This window comes from Pithys albifrons, chromosome 5 (genome assembly GCF_047495875.1).
Source record: "Pithys albifrons albifrons isolate INPA30051 chromosome 5, PitAlb_v1, whole genome shotgun sequence".
NCBI classification, from domain to species: domain Eukaryota; kingdom Metazoa; phylum Chordata; class Aves; order Passeriformes; family Thamnophilidae; genus Pithys; species Pithys albifrons.
The window spans coordinates 62,419,863-62,440,268 of NC_092462.1; the positions used below are offsets into that span (position 1 = coordinate 62,419,863).

Sequence of the window (20,406 nt, forward strand, 5' to 3'; positions counted from 1 at the left end):
TGTGGGTTCTACATTTGTCCCTTCTCTTACTTGGCAGCTAGACTGTTGCAAATCAAATGCCAAGAGGGCAATTTGATTGTTTAGAATATATAATCAACCCTCATGAAGTAGGGGGGGTTTGATTTTGAGGGGGGGAGGGGGGTGGGGGGGGTGGGATGGGGTTGTTTGGGTTTTTTTGTTTGTTTTGTTTTGTTTGAAACATGCATGAACTTTTAGAGGGGAGGTGTCATGCAAATTCTTATTTCCCTCTTAGGTCTTTTGGATATTTTGAATAGGGAATATTTATTCCTTGGTTTCAGCTCATTTCTTGCCTTCCTTTCATCCCCATTTTGGCTACTACCAAATTATGGAGGTTGCTTCTACAACCTGCTTTAGCAAGGAGCTAATTAATATTACACCATCAAAGATAGATAATTAATTTACGTAAGAAGAAATACACTTTATCTGTGGAATTAGTTTTTCTCAAGGTAGGTAACATCAGTATGTAAAAGGAGCAAAATTTTGGCTGATGTGAATTAACGTATTTCCAGAAAAATTATTGAAGGCAACTTGAATTTTCTAGTGTGTATGTGGGTGTATTTTTCTTTTAAAATCTGTCGGTTTCAGTCAAGCCATGATTTTGTTCCCTAGCTTTGTGTAGTTCCTATTGAACCCCCAACAGTGGGAAATGGTTTTTATTTTGTTGCTCTGTGGTTGTTTGTTTGTTTCTTATCAGAATTTGTTGTAAATAATACTAGTTTAAAATACTCATCTTTTGTCATGGTTTCATAACAGTTTTCTCTCGAGCTCTGTCATTTATTTATTATTTGCAAATTGAGCAAATATCTAAAGGGTTATTAACTTTAGTATCTAAGCAGTGATGGTTTTGAAGAAAGGAGGGATGAAACCAGAATTGGGTATCTTTCTGGGAGAAACTCACTGGAAAAGCAGTGCACAAGAGCAAGGCTCTCAGCATGGCTGAGGTCCTGTCTTGTAAAAGCAGGTAGCAGCAACACCACCTGTGTGGTAAAGTAAAAAAAAGGGAGGAAAACTCACTGCACCATATTAACATAAGAAAGAGAACTGCAGAACAAATAGAGTGGCTTAACCTCAAGGAGAATATGGCTACAGTAATGACTTTTTATAAACATTATGTGAATAATTGTATGCTGAAATTCAGCAGAGTGATGTTTGGAACAGACTCTTGGCTGAAGTAGCTTGAGCACAAAATTTAACTTTTCAATTGGAGCTTGATGCATTTATGTGGATTATATGAGGTTGTTGCCTTCAGTGGTTCAGTAGAAGTCTCTTCACAGAAAAGGAAGGCATTTATGTTGGCTGTGGGTCATAATGTTTACAGGCATTTATTAACAATCTAAGTAATGATTTCCTCTGTTATCAAATGCAGAAGTGTTGCTTTAAATATGGAATTGTGATAAAAATAGATCTGAAGCACTATTACTTGAGACAACTCAAAAGTCCGTACTGCTTTTTGTATCAAGTAGGTTAAGCAGCCCCAAAGTGAATTTTTAGCAATCTTTTATTTATCAGTCCAGGTGAAGCAGGAGGTATATTGGTAGCCTCAGGGGTGCTGCTGGGGCTAATGGTCAGCTTTGACTGGGTTACTGTCTTAAGGACGGTTTCCTATTCCTCCAGCTTTCCCAAGCTTTCTACTGGAAGTGTTGAGGACTGACAAGCTTCTCATTTCCTTCCAACACTTTTTGTGCCAGTTCTGCCAACTTATTCTCATTATTCTTTTGTTCAACTGTTATTTATTCTTTAATATGTTTCTCCTTTTTTCTTTCTTCTCCTCCCCTTCCCTCTTCCCCTCACCCCCTACTGCAGTGTGCTTCCTTTTTTCTCCCCCATCTTTATGTTTCAGGTTAGACTTCACCTCTTTTAATAGCACAAGCTCTTTAATCTCTTTCTCATCCTATGTGCCTTTCTCTGAAATGATTCTTGGTTTCAATTTGAACTGTATCTGCTATGCCTCTATTGAGGTCTGGGAAATTACCTGTTGAGGAAGCAGGCTTGATGATCAGAGTACAAAGCTTTACAACTTTACATGCTGGTGACCTGCTTCTCCCCACCAGCCTGACTGCTAAGAGCTGTGTGCTCATTTTCATGCACTAGCATCTTGTTTTAGTGTTCTGTAAGCCAGAGTGCTTAATTCTGCAGGAAGCCATGGCAACTGTAGATGACAACTTTCTGCAGGTTCACAGGTGTGCAGTGATGTTATCTGCTCTAACGTGAGCATTGAATTATTGCTACTGGCTACAAGATTATTTGATTTGGGACATTTTTACCTGTACTGCATGTGCAGCTTTCCATGTATCTGACTGAAGGAAAAAACAGATATTAAGATAAGGAGGTCTCAGATCTGTCACTTCTTCAAACACTGCCCTTCAGGTGTTTCCATTCTCTCTGTTTCTGTGATCCTGCAATCAAATCACTAAGCCCATTTTTCTTAACAGAATTTTTTTTGTTATACTTCAACAACCCTATTTTATAGACTTCAAGTGTTTCTAGGTAATGCACCCACAGGCTTGTGTAATTACATTGTTGTGCTGTTTCATGGTGGATATTATGTCATCCTAAAAACCCTGCTCTATTTGCATCCTAAGACTTTTATCAGGGCAACACTTTCTGAAGAAACCCAATTACTGCTGCGTTTCCAGGGACTGGGGGAGGAGGTGGGGAGAAGGTAGAGTAAACAGAAAAAAGAGTAAAATTCATGATGTGTCCATCTCTTGAATGTAGCAAGTAATTTTGTTCATTCTGTCTTAAAAAGAGTGTAATCAAGCAATACAAGGTACAGAAGGGAGCAGCTATGATCAGAGATGGAAAGCGGCTTCTTGAGGAGAAAAGTCGGGCTCAGACAACTCTTATGGGTAACCCCATGCTGGGAAAGCACTAAAAAGAATGAAAAACAAAGTACAACAGAGAAAACTTAGAATTTGTCTTAAAGAGACATGCAATCTTTTCTAGACTCTTCTCAATCTTTCTTTAAATATATTTGGAATTTATCATGTTGCAAAACTGTTGTGGAAGTGATTATGGTTAAGAACTGTATTAAGTAGGTGTTGTCTTTGTCACAGAAGAAATATGAATTAGGTTTAAACGACACTTTCCTTGAGGATTTTGAACATCTTTAATACATATCTGGCCAGAGATTACCTGTTTTTAAAAAAAGGAGTTAGCTGGAAATAGATCTGTGACACATGGTGACAATGGCCAAATGGTCCTTCTCCCAACTGAATATTTTAGCAAAGAAATTACTGATTACAGACGTTACTGATATAAATATCAATATCAATTTCTGCAGCAAATTGAGCTAAATTTGGAAAAGCACCAATGAACTGCATAGACACTGTGCTATATGTCTAGTAGGGAAACATCTTGCGATTAGTGCCTTTCAAGTTAGTTTTTTACAGGAGTGGACCTTGCTAGGGAATAGTTGTGATTTTTAAAAAAAAAATCATAGTAAAAACTTCTGTAGGTGCTCTGTCAAACTCTTAATTTTTTATCAAACCTCGTAAAAATTATATATTTGATGTGACAAATAGCTGTGTATTTAGGAAAGTGTATATAGGAATTTTTCATTTTGCTGTGCCACATTCTTCTAAAAGTACTCCTTCACTTTCACTAAAATAGACAGTGATGGAATAGGTAGTTCTACAGCCTATGCAGTTGAAGGCTGTTCTGAAAATAATCTTTGATTTTACTTGTCAAAGCTTCATTTTTAGTGTCATTTTCCCCTTGTTGTTCTTTTTTTAACTGATCCTTCTTCCTAAGACTCTTGACTCAGTTCAAGGATTCCTTGAAAACTCTCAGTAAATTATAGATAAGTAAAAAAAGCAATTCAAAGTTGCTCTAGGGACCTGCAGTCTGCAGGTGGACACCAATAACAAAATGGTCTGTTGGAGATGATCTTGAAATAAGTCTTACACATTAGCAAGATAACAGAAAGTATGAATCAACCAGTTTCATTATGTTTTTTCTGTGAGCTCTTTTGTTTTGCATGTTTACCTTCCCCTTGAGCCATGATAGTGACTATACTTAAAGATATTCTTCTTTCAAGATTTAAGTGAACATTTATTTCAGAGTATAGAACAGAGAGCTCTTGTGGCAATAAGAGACAGGTGGACTCTTGCAGCTGCATGTAGAATCTTGGAAATTTAAGCAGCTTATCTCTTATACTGTTTACAGAATACAAAAAGGTGTCTTTAGTTTCCATTACAGTAGGACAAGTCCATCCACTAGTTTAGCATTTTCCAGGATCACTCAAATTCCTAAAGTGTCCAGTTTGTGATAATTTCAAACATCTGGCTGTATAGAATAAAAAACCCTCATAAGATCTTCATTCCACCTAGTCATGTTCTGGAAATATAACAAAGTGAAGAAAAGTCTAGTTTGGAGGCCAATAATTAGTGGTGTAGCCCAGGGTTCTGTCCTGTTCAGTATCTACGTTAATCATCTAGATGATGATGCAGAGTGCACCCTCAACAAGTTTTCAGCAGATATCAAACTCAATGTAGCTGATATGCCAGAGGGTCGTGGTGTCATCCAGAGCGGCCTCAATAGCTTGGAGAAATGAGCTGACAGGAACTCCATGAAGTTCGGCAAGAAGTGCAAATGCTGCACCTGGGGAGAAATGACCCCAGGCACCAGCACATGCTGGGGACTAACCAGCTGGAAAGCAGCTTGGTAGGAAAGGACCTGGTGTCTCAGTGGGCAGCAAGGTGAACTTGAGCCAAAAAGTGCCTTCATGGCAAAGAGAGCAAAGGAATTCCTTTACATTAGTACATTAGAAGGCATACTGCCACCAGGGAGATGATCTTTCCCCTCTAGTCAGCACTGGTAAGGTCCCACCTGGAGTGCTGTGTTGAGTTTTGGGCAGTACAAGAGAGACATGAAGAGACCACAGAGTAACTGGAGAGGGACCACTAAAATGATAAAGGTCTGGAGCACTCATGAAAGGTTGAGAAATCTGGGATGGTTCAGCCTGGAGGAGGCTAAACTTGGAGGAGATCTTATCAATGTATTTAAATACATGAAGGGAGGGTGCAAAGAGAATGGAGCTTTCAGAGGTGCTTTGTGACACGACTGGAAGAAGCAGACACAAACTGAAACATAAGAGGCTCCCTCTGAACATGAAGAAACACCTTTTATTTTTAATTGGGAGTGTCAGTGACCACTGGCACAGATTTCTCAGAGACATCACGGGATCTCCACCCTTGTGGATGCTCATAAGATGTCTGGACATGGTCCTGAACAGCCAGCTGTAGATGACCCTCCTTGAGCAGAAGGAGTGTACTAGATGACCTCCAGACATCCTTTCCAACTTTAACCATTCTGTGATTCTGTGAAGCACTGAGTGTACACAGAATTATATAGAACAACTTAGAGTGCAAAGATCTCACTGCCTACATGTTGAACTTTTGAACAGTGATTTCCTAAGGCTCTTTAACCTGAGTTTAAAGACTAACTGAAGTGTATGGCCCAAATATGTGAGTAGTCTGTTAATTTCAGTGGGGCAATTTATAGCCTTAGAAACATGCTGCTTTGTGGAGCCTATTTTAGGATATAAATTGCTAGTTTTGAGTAAGAGCTTAAGAGGAAAATTTAGTATAAGACGTGGGAAAAATAAACTAGGAATTTGGCTTATTAATTCTGTTGCCCAAGTTTTTTGTGTTTTTTGTGGGGTTTTTTTGATCAGAATTTGCCCAAGTTTAGAGTAAGAGTTTGAGGATGTGGTTTCAAGTACTCCTGGAAACTATTCTTCTATTGAGTCAGACTTACAAAAGGTGACTCCAAGTTATCCTGGTCCCTACCAACTGGACTGTTGAGCTTGTACATTGTTTCTTAAAATCATAGAAGCAAAATTGCTTTATATTCTTGTAGAACAATGCAAAACTCTGAATGAAAGGCTAGAGCCTTCCCTGAACAGTGTTTTACAGCTAAGGATAGAGGAGACATGTCAGTGCTTGTAGATGGCTGCTCAAATACATAAGAGGATGATGTCTGCTAAGAATTGCTCAGAAAAAAAACCCTTACAAAGAAAGCAACTTCTGAATACAATCTTCAAAAAACCCAAACAAACAAAACAACCCACACAACTCCCCACCCCACCCCAAACTAACAAACAAAACCCCCAGACAGATCCCAAAAGAGAGCAGGAAAATATTTTGGTGCTTATTTAGATATTGACCAATTTCAGCAGGTGTTTCTGTATGCTTTTCTGAGCCTGAGTTGATTATGTGTATCTTGATGGAAATCTGCCTGCACTTCCTGCAAACTGGTACCAGACCTGTCAATTAAGAATTGCTTGAGGTAGTGATTTTGAAGCTGGCAATCCTTTTAAAAATATTTTCTGGATTCTTTTCTTTTCTAGCAATGGGAAATTTCCTTCCTCTTTTCACAGTAACATATAAGGCACAAAGTCTCTTATTGAAGCAATTTCCTTGTCATTTATCAAGGCACGTGAACTTCATTATGGCCTGTGAATTGTTGATCAGGGACTTGGAAGGTCACCTCACCCAACACATAGTCGATGCAGCCAAGGCAAGACGCTGTGCTGGCACAAGGCACACAGCCTTGGTTGAGCTGATAAAGGTACAGAAACATGGCCAGGACCCTCTGGGTTATTGCATGTTCACAGTATAATAGTACCCATGAGAAGAGGTCTACTCTGTTACACCAGCCCAGTTGTTGGGATGTGGTGGGTGATGATGTATTTCTAATGGAGACTTTCTGTGAAGTTTTGGGGTTTTGATTTTTTTTTAATATATCTATTGTGGATTGGCTGATATTATGTTTTTACTGAAGATTATAAATTGTCTTTTTATTGGTTCCCTGAGACAGACACTACAGTATTTATTCATCTTTTTTCTGTACAGAGTTCATTAAGTAAAGCATGGAAAACCAGCTGTGTGTCTTTGTATTTGCAAATGAGTTTTGGTTCATTAAAGTTGTGCTGTGAGACTTCAATTCCTGAAGTTTTAACGTGGTTGATTAGCCATATGTAATATTGAACAACTGCAGTTTTGCATTTGGGAAGAACGTCCTGCAGGAGAGCATTTGTCTGAATGTGGAAGTGTGTTTATAGGTGAAAGAATAGTATGGAGATTAGATAGATAGATAGATAGATAGATAGATAGATAGATAGATAGATAGATAGATTAGTCTTAGAGCTGAACAAAAGACTTTATGGCAGAGCACCTAATGTTTTCATGAGAGTTTATCATCAGTGAGGACTGCTTTCTCAGAGACAGTTGAAACAGTGCTTATGTGATTTCTGTGTAGCTTACTCTGCTTAATTTGCTTGGCTGGAAAAGCAGTAGACAAGCTTTCATAGAAAGATGTCCTTCAACAGATCTAAAGGAAAGAAAGACATCAAAATGCTATGGAATTTGATAGCAGTTGCTGATAACTTGTCATAATAGCTTTCTCCTGATCCACTGAAACATGTGTAACTAAACTTAGAGCAAGCGTTTATACTAATACTTAAAGTATGACTTTCTGCTTCTTTGTCAACTTTGGAAGGTGAGCTTTTTCACTTATTGTCCCTAAACTAATAACAGGCAACATCTGTCTATGAACCTTATCTTACCCTGTGTTTGCCAGACTCTGCTTCAAAAGTTTTTGAGCAAATGAATATTGCAAATTTGCCTGTCTCTTTAGTGCTTATTATCTGATAATATTTACAAATCTATTATTGAGCAATAAATCTAAAATGATTTGACCTCTGACTTCCTTCTGAGTGTATTTCACTCATTGGGGAGATAAGCGCCATTTAAACCTTTCTCTGGATGATTAATGTTTTAGTTTTAATTCTATTGTACTTTGTAAAATCACTCATTATTGCACATTCATTTTCTAATATGTAAATTTATCCTTTACAAATTGGATATTAATGCTGTAGTAAATTGGTCAAGAACTGTAGGGCAGAATGAGGTCAAATGAGTAGCACTATTTTCTAGACCTGTGTTTCTTGGTTTGCTTTTGAAACTACTGGCAAAGTATAGGTGCATTCTTGATTAGTAATTTGAATGTTTCTTTCAAACTTGAAGTAAATGTCAAATTAAAATGAGATTTGTTTTAAAAAAAATCTAAACCAGTGTTTTTGCCATTTAAAAAGTCTTCATGTTAAATATGCAATCATTTCAGCTGTTTTTAAAACTAATGTGGTTTGGGTATTTTTATGTTTGTTTGCTTGTTTTTCCTAAACTTGAGATATCTTAGTCTAACTTTTACAACTTCAGTCTGATAAAACATAATTACAAAAAAGAAAAAAGATTTGCATCTAATGCAATTTCTAGATGCCCTAGGGCATTTTTCTTCACCTCTTGCTGCAGCCTCAGAAGGATAAAGTTCTCTGGAGTTGTATGTGTCACATCTGCCAGTCCCACAGGGACATGTGAGGTGCCCAAAGGCATCAGAATGATACTGTATGCTCTTGTTTGAGAAACTGAATCTTATTGTCTTCAGTTATTTTAATTGACTATTTTATATTTTATTATTTATGGAAGCTAACCTGACTCTACATGCATCGCTCAAAGGAATTTTTGTCAGAAATTTTGCCTAGCTCCAACCCTCTAATATTTCTTTTTAAAGAAGTTCAAGTATATGTGTTGGCTTCTGTTAAGAATCCCCTTTGAAACCTCACCACATCCCACTGCTTTTCTCTGAAAGTTTTGCTTTTCTTAGAAATAAATAAGCAGTCAAGACAAATGCCATAAAAATGTGGAGTAAAAATCTAGTAGTCACTCTAATACAGTTGTGTATTTCTTTACTCAGTCTTTTTGATCCTGTCATCCATCTCATACTGGGATATTTAATGGGCCTCACTAGATCTTTCAAAAAATGAGTGCCCATTTTCAGGGCAGAACAGCACTTCTTTCCACCTCTGCTGAATGAGCCTGTCAACAATTCATTTCTCCCTTTTAAAATTTATGCATATATTGTTAATCTGTTCTATGTTGAGAGTGTCTTCAAATTTGATCAAAATCTTCTTAATTGCTGGGAATATTAAATGTAACTCATGCTTAAATAGATCACTGAGTTTGATACGGATCAGTAGCTCAGTTGTCAGCAGTGCCTGTCGACATTTCCCTATTCCAGTTTCTTTTCTACCTTTTGATGGTTACAGTAACTTCTGTCTTCTGCATTTTAGTTGATGATTTTCTGACATGGTAGCATTTGCTTTACTGTATTCCAGTACAGCTTAATCTTGTCTCATTTGCAGTTGATAAATTCATGTCATGCTTCATGCACTCTGCTCCCCGCCCCCCCCCCCCCAACTTCTGCAGCTTTGCACTTCATTATATCAACCCTTGAATGAATCTATGGTTGTCAAACTTGCTCTACTATTTAACTGTCTTTTGTAAATACATGAAAGTCAGGATTTTTGTGTTCCAACCTAAGCAAATATCCAGAATGTGACGGTTCAAAATTAAATTTTCACCATCTTGACATGTTATTTTTACCTATTCTGAGCAGGTGATGAATCGGGCACTCTGTAATTAAAATGTTTAATGCTCTTTTAAGTTTTTCCTGAGATGAAATAAGATGTAGTTGTTTTCATTTCTCTCAACAGTGCCTGTGTGCTTCTCCTTACTTCTGACAACTGAGGCAAAGTGTTAATGTGTCTTCTAAGTCACACCTAAACTGTCTTTTTCCTTTAGCTAATTATTGTTTCAGACCAGTTTGTGGTCTGTCTTATTCCTTTTAAAGATGTTATGAAACCTTCCTTCTCCCTGCTTCTTTTAGATCTCTTTATAGGGTCTAGTTCAACCTGATTTTCAGCAATTCTTAGTTAATCTTTTAAAATTATTTCAGTCCTACCATTTCTTTTCTGTACTGAAGAATTGGAATCTGGACAATGTAAATTAAGAGAAAAGCAAGTAGCTGCATAGCATTGAATAGGCATCACCTGGAATGGCAAGTGAGAGCACATTTATGAGTGTTTACCCTAAGGTTTTAAAAGATAGCATGATTAAAAGTAAAACACAAATCTTTCATAAAGGAAATAAAGGAAACTCAGTGTCTCATGTGGTTAAAATAGAGGGGTTTTCATTATAGTGGCAGGGTCTGTTATTTATTGTGAAGGTTAAGTTCAGAGTCTTATTCATAACTTTTTAAAAATAATGCTTTCAGAAGAGTTTTTGAGAGAAGTGTGACCCACTAATAAACCATACACTATGAGACTTTAAGAGGAGTGTAAGCTTATTCCAAAGAAATCCCCATAGGTTGCCGGAATGCTAATAATATCAGTATACAAAGAGTACCTTTTTTTTCCTTTAAGCATAATTCTCGATATTGTGGAAAAAAACCTTGCAGAAAATATGATGTGCTGATCAAGAGTAAGGAGTTTAAGGAAATACAATCTCTGAATGGATAGATCTATTCTGGTGGAGGGGCAAGATCCAAACCCCTGGTGTCCCTTGGAGCTCAGTCAGCCAGGATGCAGTGCAGTCTGCCTTTGAACTAGCCAAGCTTTTGCAAATGTGCTAGACATGATGCCTGAACAGTAGGCCCACTGAAGTCTCTGCAGGTTTTTCAATTAAGAACCAACTCTCAGATTAGAAAGCATTTAATTAAATAGATGAATCCTGAACTTGGAGAAAAATGACTGAAAAATTCCATCTTGACATTCAGTTGGAACAGAAGATGTCTTAACAACATGGGGAGATTGAGGGCCTTTATGCAAGAGAAAATAGTACTGCTGACACTTTGCTCCTTAAGTGTTTGAATGTATCCTGTCTTGACAGTAAGACTGGAGTGTTAGATGGCACTCTGCTGTCTTTCCCAGAGGAGCTTGGCTTAGGTCACCCTCCATAGTCAGCTTTAAAGAATGAATGCATTTGAGAATGTTAACAACTTTGTTCCAGTTGATATCAAAGAAAATTACCTAAGCCAAGTTATATCTGAAATTTGCTAGCAGTCAAGTAGATTCATATAAATAGTGTTGGATGATACAGCACCTTGTGCTCTTCATGTACACAGCAGTGGGGCTTTGTCAGGCTAAAAGTGTCTGGATTCCACATGGGGAACTTGCCAAGAGTGTTCCTCTGTGCTTTGCATTGGTCAGGATGCTGCAGATGCCTCTGGTGATTCAGGTCCTTGCTAGAGACTTCCACCAGGTTATTTGCAAGTCAATAGAAAAAGTACTTTCTCTTTCATGGACTTTGGAACAGGACTGTTAGAGTTTCATGTGACTATCTGTGCTAGGTTAGCTAATTCAGAGTCAGAAACAGTATGATGTGCTATTTTAGTTAAAATACTGTAAAATGCACGGACTTCTTTAAGTTCTGTGATTTTGGCAGAAGAATAGGTGAAATGTGGCAATGCATTCTCAATACATGGCTTGAAGGGTGTCATGCCAGAAATGGGCTGATGAAGAAAATATGCCAGCCACTGAGAATGCTTTAACAACTGATGTTTTTAATGTGGTTTAAAAAAGTGCATAGTCACTGCTTCTTTTTCCCAGAATACCCTGCCAGGCCAGGGGGCTGGGAGAAGGACAGTGACCTCATATTTCCTGTCACCCCCTGCCACTGAATGTAAATCCCCTTACTCTTATTGGCACAAATCCAGACTTCCCTCTTGTCCCTTATTGGTGAATTTGTATCCCTCCAAAGTCCATATAAACCTGTACCCCTGATTAAACTTCCTCTTTGTTCCTGCCTTCGCCGGTGGTCCCTGTGTGTCCTTTCTGGGGGCTCTCAGAGACCACATGGGTAGGGTAAGCAGAGAGCACACACTTCTCCTAGGTTAATGGACTGATAATCCAGGATCAGGAGAAGTCCCATGTCGTTACAGATTCCTTCAGCACACAGCATAACAAGGCTACAAGAAACCAACCCTCGTAGTGAAACCCATTTCTTCTTCTTAAGTTAGCATGGGAGACAGTTTAAGAGGTGAAATCATTGCCTGCAAGAGAAAGCATTCATAAATATCACCTCACAACAGTTAGTGAGATATTTTTTTCTTGTTAGATTATATTGCTTAGCTACGTTTGCTCTAATTGTGTTGAATTGCATGTGTGTTCTTTTCTGAACATATATGAAAACTTCCCCACTACGTGTTAGCTGTACCTGCAAGGCAAATGCTGTGTTTTGTCAAGTAGACGTTTGTGGTGAGGCCTGAAACCAACTTGGTTCATTGCCAGCAGCAGTGAAATGCTGAACAGTCACTGCCAGCCTTATACCAAGAACCACAATACTGTGCTAAACTGCAGCTTTGCCCACGCATTATCAATATTTTACCCTTACTTTGGCAATTAGAGGACTGAGCCATAGATATGTATGGGGTCTTTCAGATCAATTATTTTAGGCAAAGAGACGACAGGAAGTTATGTGTAACTGTATGAAAATATTGTTGCACTGTTTCTTTAAAGCTAATATATGATACTTTTGTGTGTAGATGACTTCCAGAATATCTGAGTAGATACACTATATTTGTATGTATAATTGTTAATGTTGAAGGAAAGGAGAAACATGCTATGTATTGCTGTTTTCCAGCTTCCCTGTGTCTCTTTTCATGCTTATTCAGTTGATGGCTTGAATTCTGCCTTACTTGGCCCTTGAGTAAGGTGAACTGAGGGGCAGGTGTTTAAACAGCTTACTAAGCTCAGGAAGAACACATCACTGATCACTGACATGATATGTTGAATGACAAAAAATTAGTCTTTCCCATCAAAGTTATTTTTCTTCCTAGTATCACTATAGGAGAGTATTACTGACTTATTTTTGTATCTGTTTGCAGGAATCTCGGTGGCCTTACTTATTTGGAGCAATCATTGTCCCTTCATTGATACAAGTCGTGATTCTGCCTTTTCTTCCTGAAAGTCCTCGTTACCTCCTACTTGAAAAGCATAACACAAGTGAGGCAGAAAAAGGTATGATATGTTACTTTCTTGCAGCAATGGGTATTTGTTGTAGAAGTTCAGACTGGACATATCTGATTTTGAAATCACACTAAAAGCAGATTATTCCAATAGCGGAGATTCTCTTGGAAACACTTTTTCACATCTTTTTTGTTTGTCTCTGTATGTGTAAATATAACTTTTACTTTGAATTTTTTAGAAATTAAATTCTCCAACACAGTAAGGTATTACACGTGGTGATGCAGACCTAACCAAGTCATCCTGCTGTTGTGTGCCAGCAATGGAATGGGGAGTACATTTGGGAGTGAAAGGTTGTTTCAGTCCTTGTGACTCTCTGATCTATGGTCTTTCCAGTTTGATTTGTAAAAATACTGGTTCGGTTGCTGCTTTTTCCCCCAGTAGTCACAATGTTTGACCCTGTGCTTCTATAACTCAACAAGTTTTGCAGGTGTAATAGAAACCTCATACATCTGCTTAACTGGAAATTTCCAGTGCTTCCATATTGTTTCAGTTTCACAGACTTGGACCATAATATTTTTTTCTTACTTTAGGTTCTAGGTATAAAATAATTTGCTTGCATTATCACAGCTACTGTGTTCTCTGCCCCAGTAAATTTGCTATGGTCCCAATATAGCAGAGAGAAAGTTGAATATTTGTTTTTCTTGTTATAGGGACACACTAAAAACAGGAGTGTACAAAGAAGACTGAGCCTGATTGTAATACCAAAATAATAAACATAACAGTTTTACAAATTATTCCTAATTTGGATATAACCCTTAACATCTTCAATCATGAGCTAGTTGCTTGCAAAATTACTTGTAAAGTGTGGATCAACACCTGAAACATAAATTTAATAATCTTTTAGCATGAAATTATTGCAACTCTATGCAGTTTCTTCTATTATGAGATTAAAAAGCAGCCTTTTTCGTTCCGTTGAATGCTCTGTAAAAGAAATGGCACATTCAGGAAAAGACTCCCATGTTGTCTTCCATTTACAGAATGAAGAATTCTGTAAATTTTGTAGTTCCAGACATTTGGAGACACAGTTCAGCGCTTAAAAAAACCCCAAAACCACAAAATCAGTAAGGCTATGGGGAGAGTTCTTTAGCTTTACAGAGGTAGCAGAGATTTGAGGAGGCAGAGAACAGCTATTCCAGGGACCATGAAGGAAAAGGCTGGTCTGCCAGCTGTGGTCAGAGCACCTAACAGGGATGCAGGATCCAGCTTGGGGCTGGCTCTTGGGTAAGTAACTTTTGTAGCACTGTGGCTGCACTGGAAAGAAATGCCTTTGGGTGCTGTTTAAACGGTCTGATTTCTACCTGATAAAATTGTAGATGTATTTTCAGAGCTATGGCTCGCAAAGTGCCTGCATCTGCAATGCTATTGCATAATGTCACACTTGTTACAAGGAATTATTGCAAATCTTGCTTCAATACCTGGAAACTTCAGCAGTGACAGTGAAACTGCACTTCTCATAGGTAGAGTTCAAAAATTGTAAAAAAAAAAAGGCAGTAAAATAACACCATCTGCCTTGAAGTTCACACTATTTACTGTTGCTGGTAATGGGCCAACTGCAGCTAGAGATGTTTTCAGCATACATGTTCTGAAAATAATGGGAAAGATAATCCAAAGGTATTGGAGGTAGATTTCAGAGCAGAAGGAGTCAGGAGAGGAGTTACCCATGCTTTATTTGGTAGTTGAAGAGAAATGAGCTGTAGCAGTTGGCTTGCTGATTATGAAAAGATGCCTTTCATAAACCACCTTAAAGACTATAAATTTAGATATTCTGAGAAAAAAAGAGAAGACTTATGCAAAAAAATTTTTCAAAGTAACTACAGATCAATAGAAGTTTTTGGACTTGATTAATTCCAAAAGGTAAAATCAATACTGAGATATGTTGTACTACAGAGTGAAACTTGTTTTGAATGTGGTCTATGGCAGAATTCACAAAATAGGAGCATGAATCAACAATCAAGACAAATCATCTGGATGTTTGCATTATCATCAGAAATGTGGAAGGAAAAGTCTAAGTAATAGAGAGACTAGAGGAATTGTGAGTTATTAAAATGTCTTTCTGCTTGTAAGTCATATAATGACAAAGTCATATTCTCCATTTTAATGACTGCAGTAATGCTTTTGAATTATTTGCCTCTTACCTTAAATCTGCATATTAATATCAGAAATGTGCAACTCTTTCTTCTGAATAAATCCCTTTTCCTTCCCCTAACAGATCAAGGCTATTCATGCAAATACACATTTCACTGTGGATTATACCTTGTTGGAGAAATATAAAACTGTTATTTGTAAAAGGTCTGCTGTATTTAAAGCAGATGACTACATTAGGCTTTATGAAACACTCTAAAATGTGTGTGTATGTGAAAGCTCCTAAAATGGAGCTGACAGCATTAATCTTTCTAATTGTTTTAGAGCAATAACATCCAGTGGGATAATGTAGGTCATTGAGTTTCCACAAAGTTTTGCTCCTGCTTTCATCCCCTCCTTTTTCTTCTCAGTCTCAGGAAATAACCAGTTTATAACCACAAAATTACAAGCAGTCTCAATCTCTTCTTTGGTAGATGTCTTTAAGGGGTAAATAAGAGACTAAAAGATGGAGAAGGACCAAAATGTGTCATATAAACAATGAAAAAAATGAAGGGATGCAGTTAGAGCAGGGAGGGATCACATGGGAACATAAATCACACCACCCTGAGAGGCATAGGCTGTACCTCAAGTGCTGTGTCCAGTTCTGGGCTCCTCAGTTTAAGAAGGATGTTGAGATAGTGGAGCATGCTCAAAGAAGGGCAGAGAGGCTGATTATGGTTCTGGACACAAGTCCTGTGAGGAGAGGCTGAAGGAGCTGGGATTGTTTAGCCTGGAGACAAGAAGGCTCATGGGTGACCTCATCACTCTTTACACTACCTGAAAGGAGGCTGCACCCAGGTGGGAGTTGGCCTCTTCTCCCAGGCAATCACCAATAGGACAAGAGGACACAGTCTTAAGCTGCTCCAGGGAAGGTTTAGGTTCAACATTAGTGAGAAGTTCTACACAGAAATAGTGATAGGATATTGGAACAGGCTGCCCAGGGAGCTGGTGGAGTCACTGTCCCTGGAGGTGTTTAAGAAAAGACTGGATGTGGCACTTAGTGCAATGGTCTTGTTGACAAGGGGGTGTTAGGTCATAGGTATGACTCAGTGGTCTCAGAGGTCTTTTCCAACCTAGTTGATTCTGTAATTCTGGGATAAGAGAAGCTATTCTGTGACCACAGGAGTAGTGAGGCCTCAGTGGAGCAATGTCTCCTGCTCTCTGTTAGCAGAAATTTACCTGGTCCCCTGTTTTCCCCTGTATAGCAGTGCAGATGGTGCACACTGAGTGGCTGAGCTGATGTCTGCCTGATCAGCTGTACGGACACCGTGTCTGACTTGTGACTGTCTGTTGCCAAAAGCAGTGCTAACATCCAAACTTGGCTCATTTTTCTAGAGGTCATCATCCTGTATCTGAATCCCTGAGAACAAAAGGACATGAGCCCTCTCTCATTCCTGTGTCACTGCTGAATTTGGGAGAACTGATCTATGTGTTATGAGGGGAAAACAATTAATTGGAGCAACAGCATAATCTGTAAATTTGTTTTGCATAAGAAGCTAAAAGTCTGGTAATGGAGCTCCATCCAGCTCCTCTCTCGGGACCCATAACTAATAGTCCCCTCACTTGTAACAACAGAAGGGAGGAAAATGTTAACATTTAACTGGTGTGATCCTTCTTCATAATGCTGATCAGATAGCAAAGGAGAAATGGATATTTTAGTGGTTGAAGAGAAGGACTTTGGAAGGAGATTGAGGCAATGAGGAATAACAGGGACAGAAACAGGAAGAAAAAGAAAAACCTGCTGCTATAATTACATCAAGCAGTTTCCCATCCAAGCTTTAGCACAGTAAGACAGGAATTTTACATTAACTGCCTATTAGTTGCACACCAAGTGCACCCCTGATCTGTGCCCATCACAATGATGTAATGTAAACAAAATCAGTAGTAGTCATGTGATAAAATGGAACATTTTTTATTACTAACAACATTGGTTATAAACACTTTCAATTGGAGAATTGAGGTGTCTCTTCTGAAGTATACTGCTACAAGGAGGAAACCTGCATTTTCTATGCAGCTGCAGTAGCAGGTCATGCAAATCAATAATGGAATTCAGCTGGCATACCAGCTTGCTAGAGAACAAGAATAATTTTATGTTGTGAGGGTCAAATAACTTAGTTAAAATGTCATGGTAACATCTGTTGGTGACGTACAAAATCTGTTCATCTAGTATATTCAATCATACAGTAAAACTCCTGTGGTTATGAAAGAAGAATTACAAGAGGTATAACAAGAGATGTGGATTTAAATTCTTAGAAAGATGGATTAGAGTTGATACATTTTCATGTGATAAGACAGCAAGGCCATTCCTGATTTTAAAAAGCAGGTAGCTAATTTTTTACAAAGCCCCTCATGGGACCCTCATGGACAGGACAGATATTAAACCCAAAGTTACATCAGAACAAGTTACTGCAAATCCAGTGATTAAAATGAAGTTTTTATGATTGACAACAAGGATGCGTATGATTTATTTTTGTTTACCTGTGGTTTTTATATGACTGTAAACATTATAAACTATTCTTATTGGAAAGGAAGAGACAGCCATAACTACTGGCTAACTTGCTAGCTTATGTTAGAGGTTCCATCTCAAATGGCTGCTGACTGCCAAAAGCTGGAGTGACTATAATGTGTCCGATTTATTTGCAAACTTTTCTTAAACCTCTCATTTTTCACAATGGATATGGGGTTCATGGGACCTTAAATGCAGCTCTGTTTATCAGATCTTGTGTTATCTTAGGGCAGCATGTGGATATTTTGTTTTACCTGTACATCTTGGCTAGTTTCAGGTGAACCTGAACAGGCCTGTATGTCTGTGAAACCAGAAATACAAACAGGTAATGATGTAATCCTTAACTGGATGATAACTCACAGAAGACCTGTCTATTCTTTACTTAAAAGAAGGAGGTGACATATAGAAAAAGCCTAAAGTTCTTTGCTTGCAGTTATATTTACTGATATTTATTATTAAATTTTGCTATGCTACATGCTAATAGATAATATTTTGCTAGATTAAAATAGCGTTATTATATTTAAATCTCCTCTAGCAAGACACATCTAAATTATTCTTCTGGTAATTCAGTACTCTAATAAAGTTAGTGGTACATGAAAAAACCTGTTTTTTTCATTTTGTCAATATTTTTGTGTTGACATGGTAAATTTTTACATAGCCAATTCAAAAGCATTGAAATTGGCTGAACTTTTTGCAAGTGCTGAGGCAAACAGCAAAATACCACATATGTCTACCACTGCTCAGAACAGCACAGACAGCCTTACAAGCAGATACCTGACTGAGTCCATGCAGTCCAATGTTCTGTCACGAACAGTGACCAAGGAAGATGCTGTTTAAGCAAAACTTAGACAAAGGTTTGTGTTACACTGTGTGCAACAGTATGACATTGGGTTTAATACTCTTAATCATCAGGGAAGTGAATGCATCCATGGGAAACAGATGACAATAATATTCAGACAGTTATTTTTATTATTTTTTGCTTTTTAAAGGCATAAACTCAAACTACCTGTGACCACTTCTCTCTTTTTCTGCTTCCTCTTGTCAGGGTTTGGTTCTATTCTGTAAACCACTAAACCATGCAATAGCATTTTGATCCTTTAAAATTTCCTCTCAAATTTCTATGTCTGTATGATATCAACTACTTCTCTGCACAGTCCTGGAAGTAATGCATTGGAAAAAGAACTAGTACTTCCACATGTAGTTGAGTTCTTGAGTGTCCATCTTCAGTTAATTTAAAGGCTTCATTGGTTTTAAAGATAGCTCTGACTGATTTTGTTCAGATCTTTGAACTACTTTCAAATGCCTCACCTTCATTTAGCTGAGTTGAAACAAAAATGCAGGATTTCCTAGCTCCTCTCCCCTTTACTGGAACCATCCACTTCTATTGCTATTTATAAAGGCACTGTCCCAAAGTTTGAAAACTGAGCATCGAGGACTTTCTGATCAAAGAAAATTAAATAGAAATCTAGGAAAGGTCTAAAAGATGCTAGAACTGCAACCCCTTAAATGCTTTTAAGTGTTACATGAGAATAGACTGCTTCCCCATAGAGAAAGGCAGACAGTCATGAAGGGAAATGAGTGTACTGGTTTAAAGGTAAACCAGCAGGAGAAATGAACTCAACATGAGAGAGATTATAAGTCAGAGCTACAATTTAATGATAATATTACAATAAATACACTAACACAAAGGGAAGTTGCTTCCAACTCACAAAACCCAGCAGTGTAACCCAGTGTCCTGGGGCACAAATCCAAAGGGGTTTGTTAGCCATTGCGCTGAGACCCGTGTGGTCCCCCCTAAGTCCAACGCAAAAGGAAGTGAAAAACCTGTTGGTGCAGGTGATGGCTGTAGTCTGGTCGAGAGCAGTGATCTCCTCCTGTCAAGGTCCTGCTGCTCCTCTGGATCTGACAAGAGGTTCCTGAGGTCTTCTTACCCACCACTTACGTACCCTCAGGGAGCACCCAGTCCCTCTCCCAGGGCAGGGACTCACACAATAGATGATTAACTCTGGGAGTCATGGGGCATCCCTGAACTGTTGATGGCCCATTAGCAGCCATGCTACCCCAGGTTGGGTGTGAAGGTGCTAATGACTCCCTGGGCAGCTGCTGCTAATGGTCCATTGTTCTTGGAAAATGAATAGAGGGGGTAAAATACACAGCTTTGATCACCCCCACACTGATAACTGGTCCCACCTGCTGAACCAGGACAATGAGTCATTGCAACAAGGAATGGCTGCTGTGCTTCTTAGTGCCAGTAGTGCAGGGGTTTAGAATGTAAAATGAATAAATTGAACACCACACATTGAAAGATCTTTGAGTTTTCCCATCTCCTTGCTAATGCAGAATTTATTTCCACATTAATTATGCATGAAATTGTAATTCTTATGGGACTGAAAAACTGGTAATGGAAGAAAAAAGTATAGCAGGAAAATGTTTTTCCATGAAGATTTTGTGTGCTCTCTCCTCAAAACTATGTATGTATAGCATTGCATTTTCTTAGCATTTCTTGACTTGTTGGTAATTTCAGTAAAGCTTTCAATACTGTCTCTCACAGGATCCTTCTAGACAAAATGTCCAGCCCACAGCTGGATAAGGTGGGTAAGCAAAAGGCTCATTTGTCGAGCACAGGTGGTCATAGTGAATGGGATAACATCAGCCTGGTGACCTGCCCCTATTGGGCCTCCGCAAGGCTCTATCTTAGTCCCTGTGCTCTTCATCGTCTTTATAAATGGCTTGGATGCAGGACTGGAAGGGATACTGAGCAAGTTTTCAAATGATACAAAACTGAGACGAGCTCTTGACTACCTCAAAGGCAGGAAGGCCCTGCAGAGAGACCTTGACAAATTAGAGGGCTGAGCAATCACCAACTATTTGAAGTTCAACAAGGGAAAGT

At 38.4% G+C, this 20,406-nt stretch overlaps 1 protein-coding gene across 2 annotated transcripts in view; it reads left to right on the forward strand.

The window, feature by feature from the left end:
- SLC2A9 (solute carrier family 2 member 9) overlaps positions 1–20,406 on the forward strand; it is a 122,347-nt gene that overhangs the window by 43,211 nt on the left and 58,730 nt on the right. For both annotated transcript variants that reach the window (XM_071556795.1, XM_071556794.1), the window contains one exon: positions 12,748–12,880. In XM_071556795.1, coding sequence (XP_071412896.1) covers positions 12,748–12,880 — 133 coding nt within the window. The remainder of the gene's footprint in view (positions 1–12,747; positions 12,881–20,406) is intronic.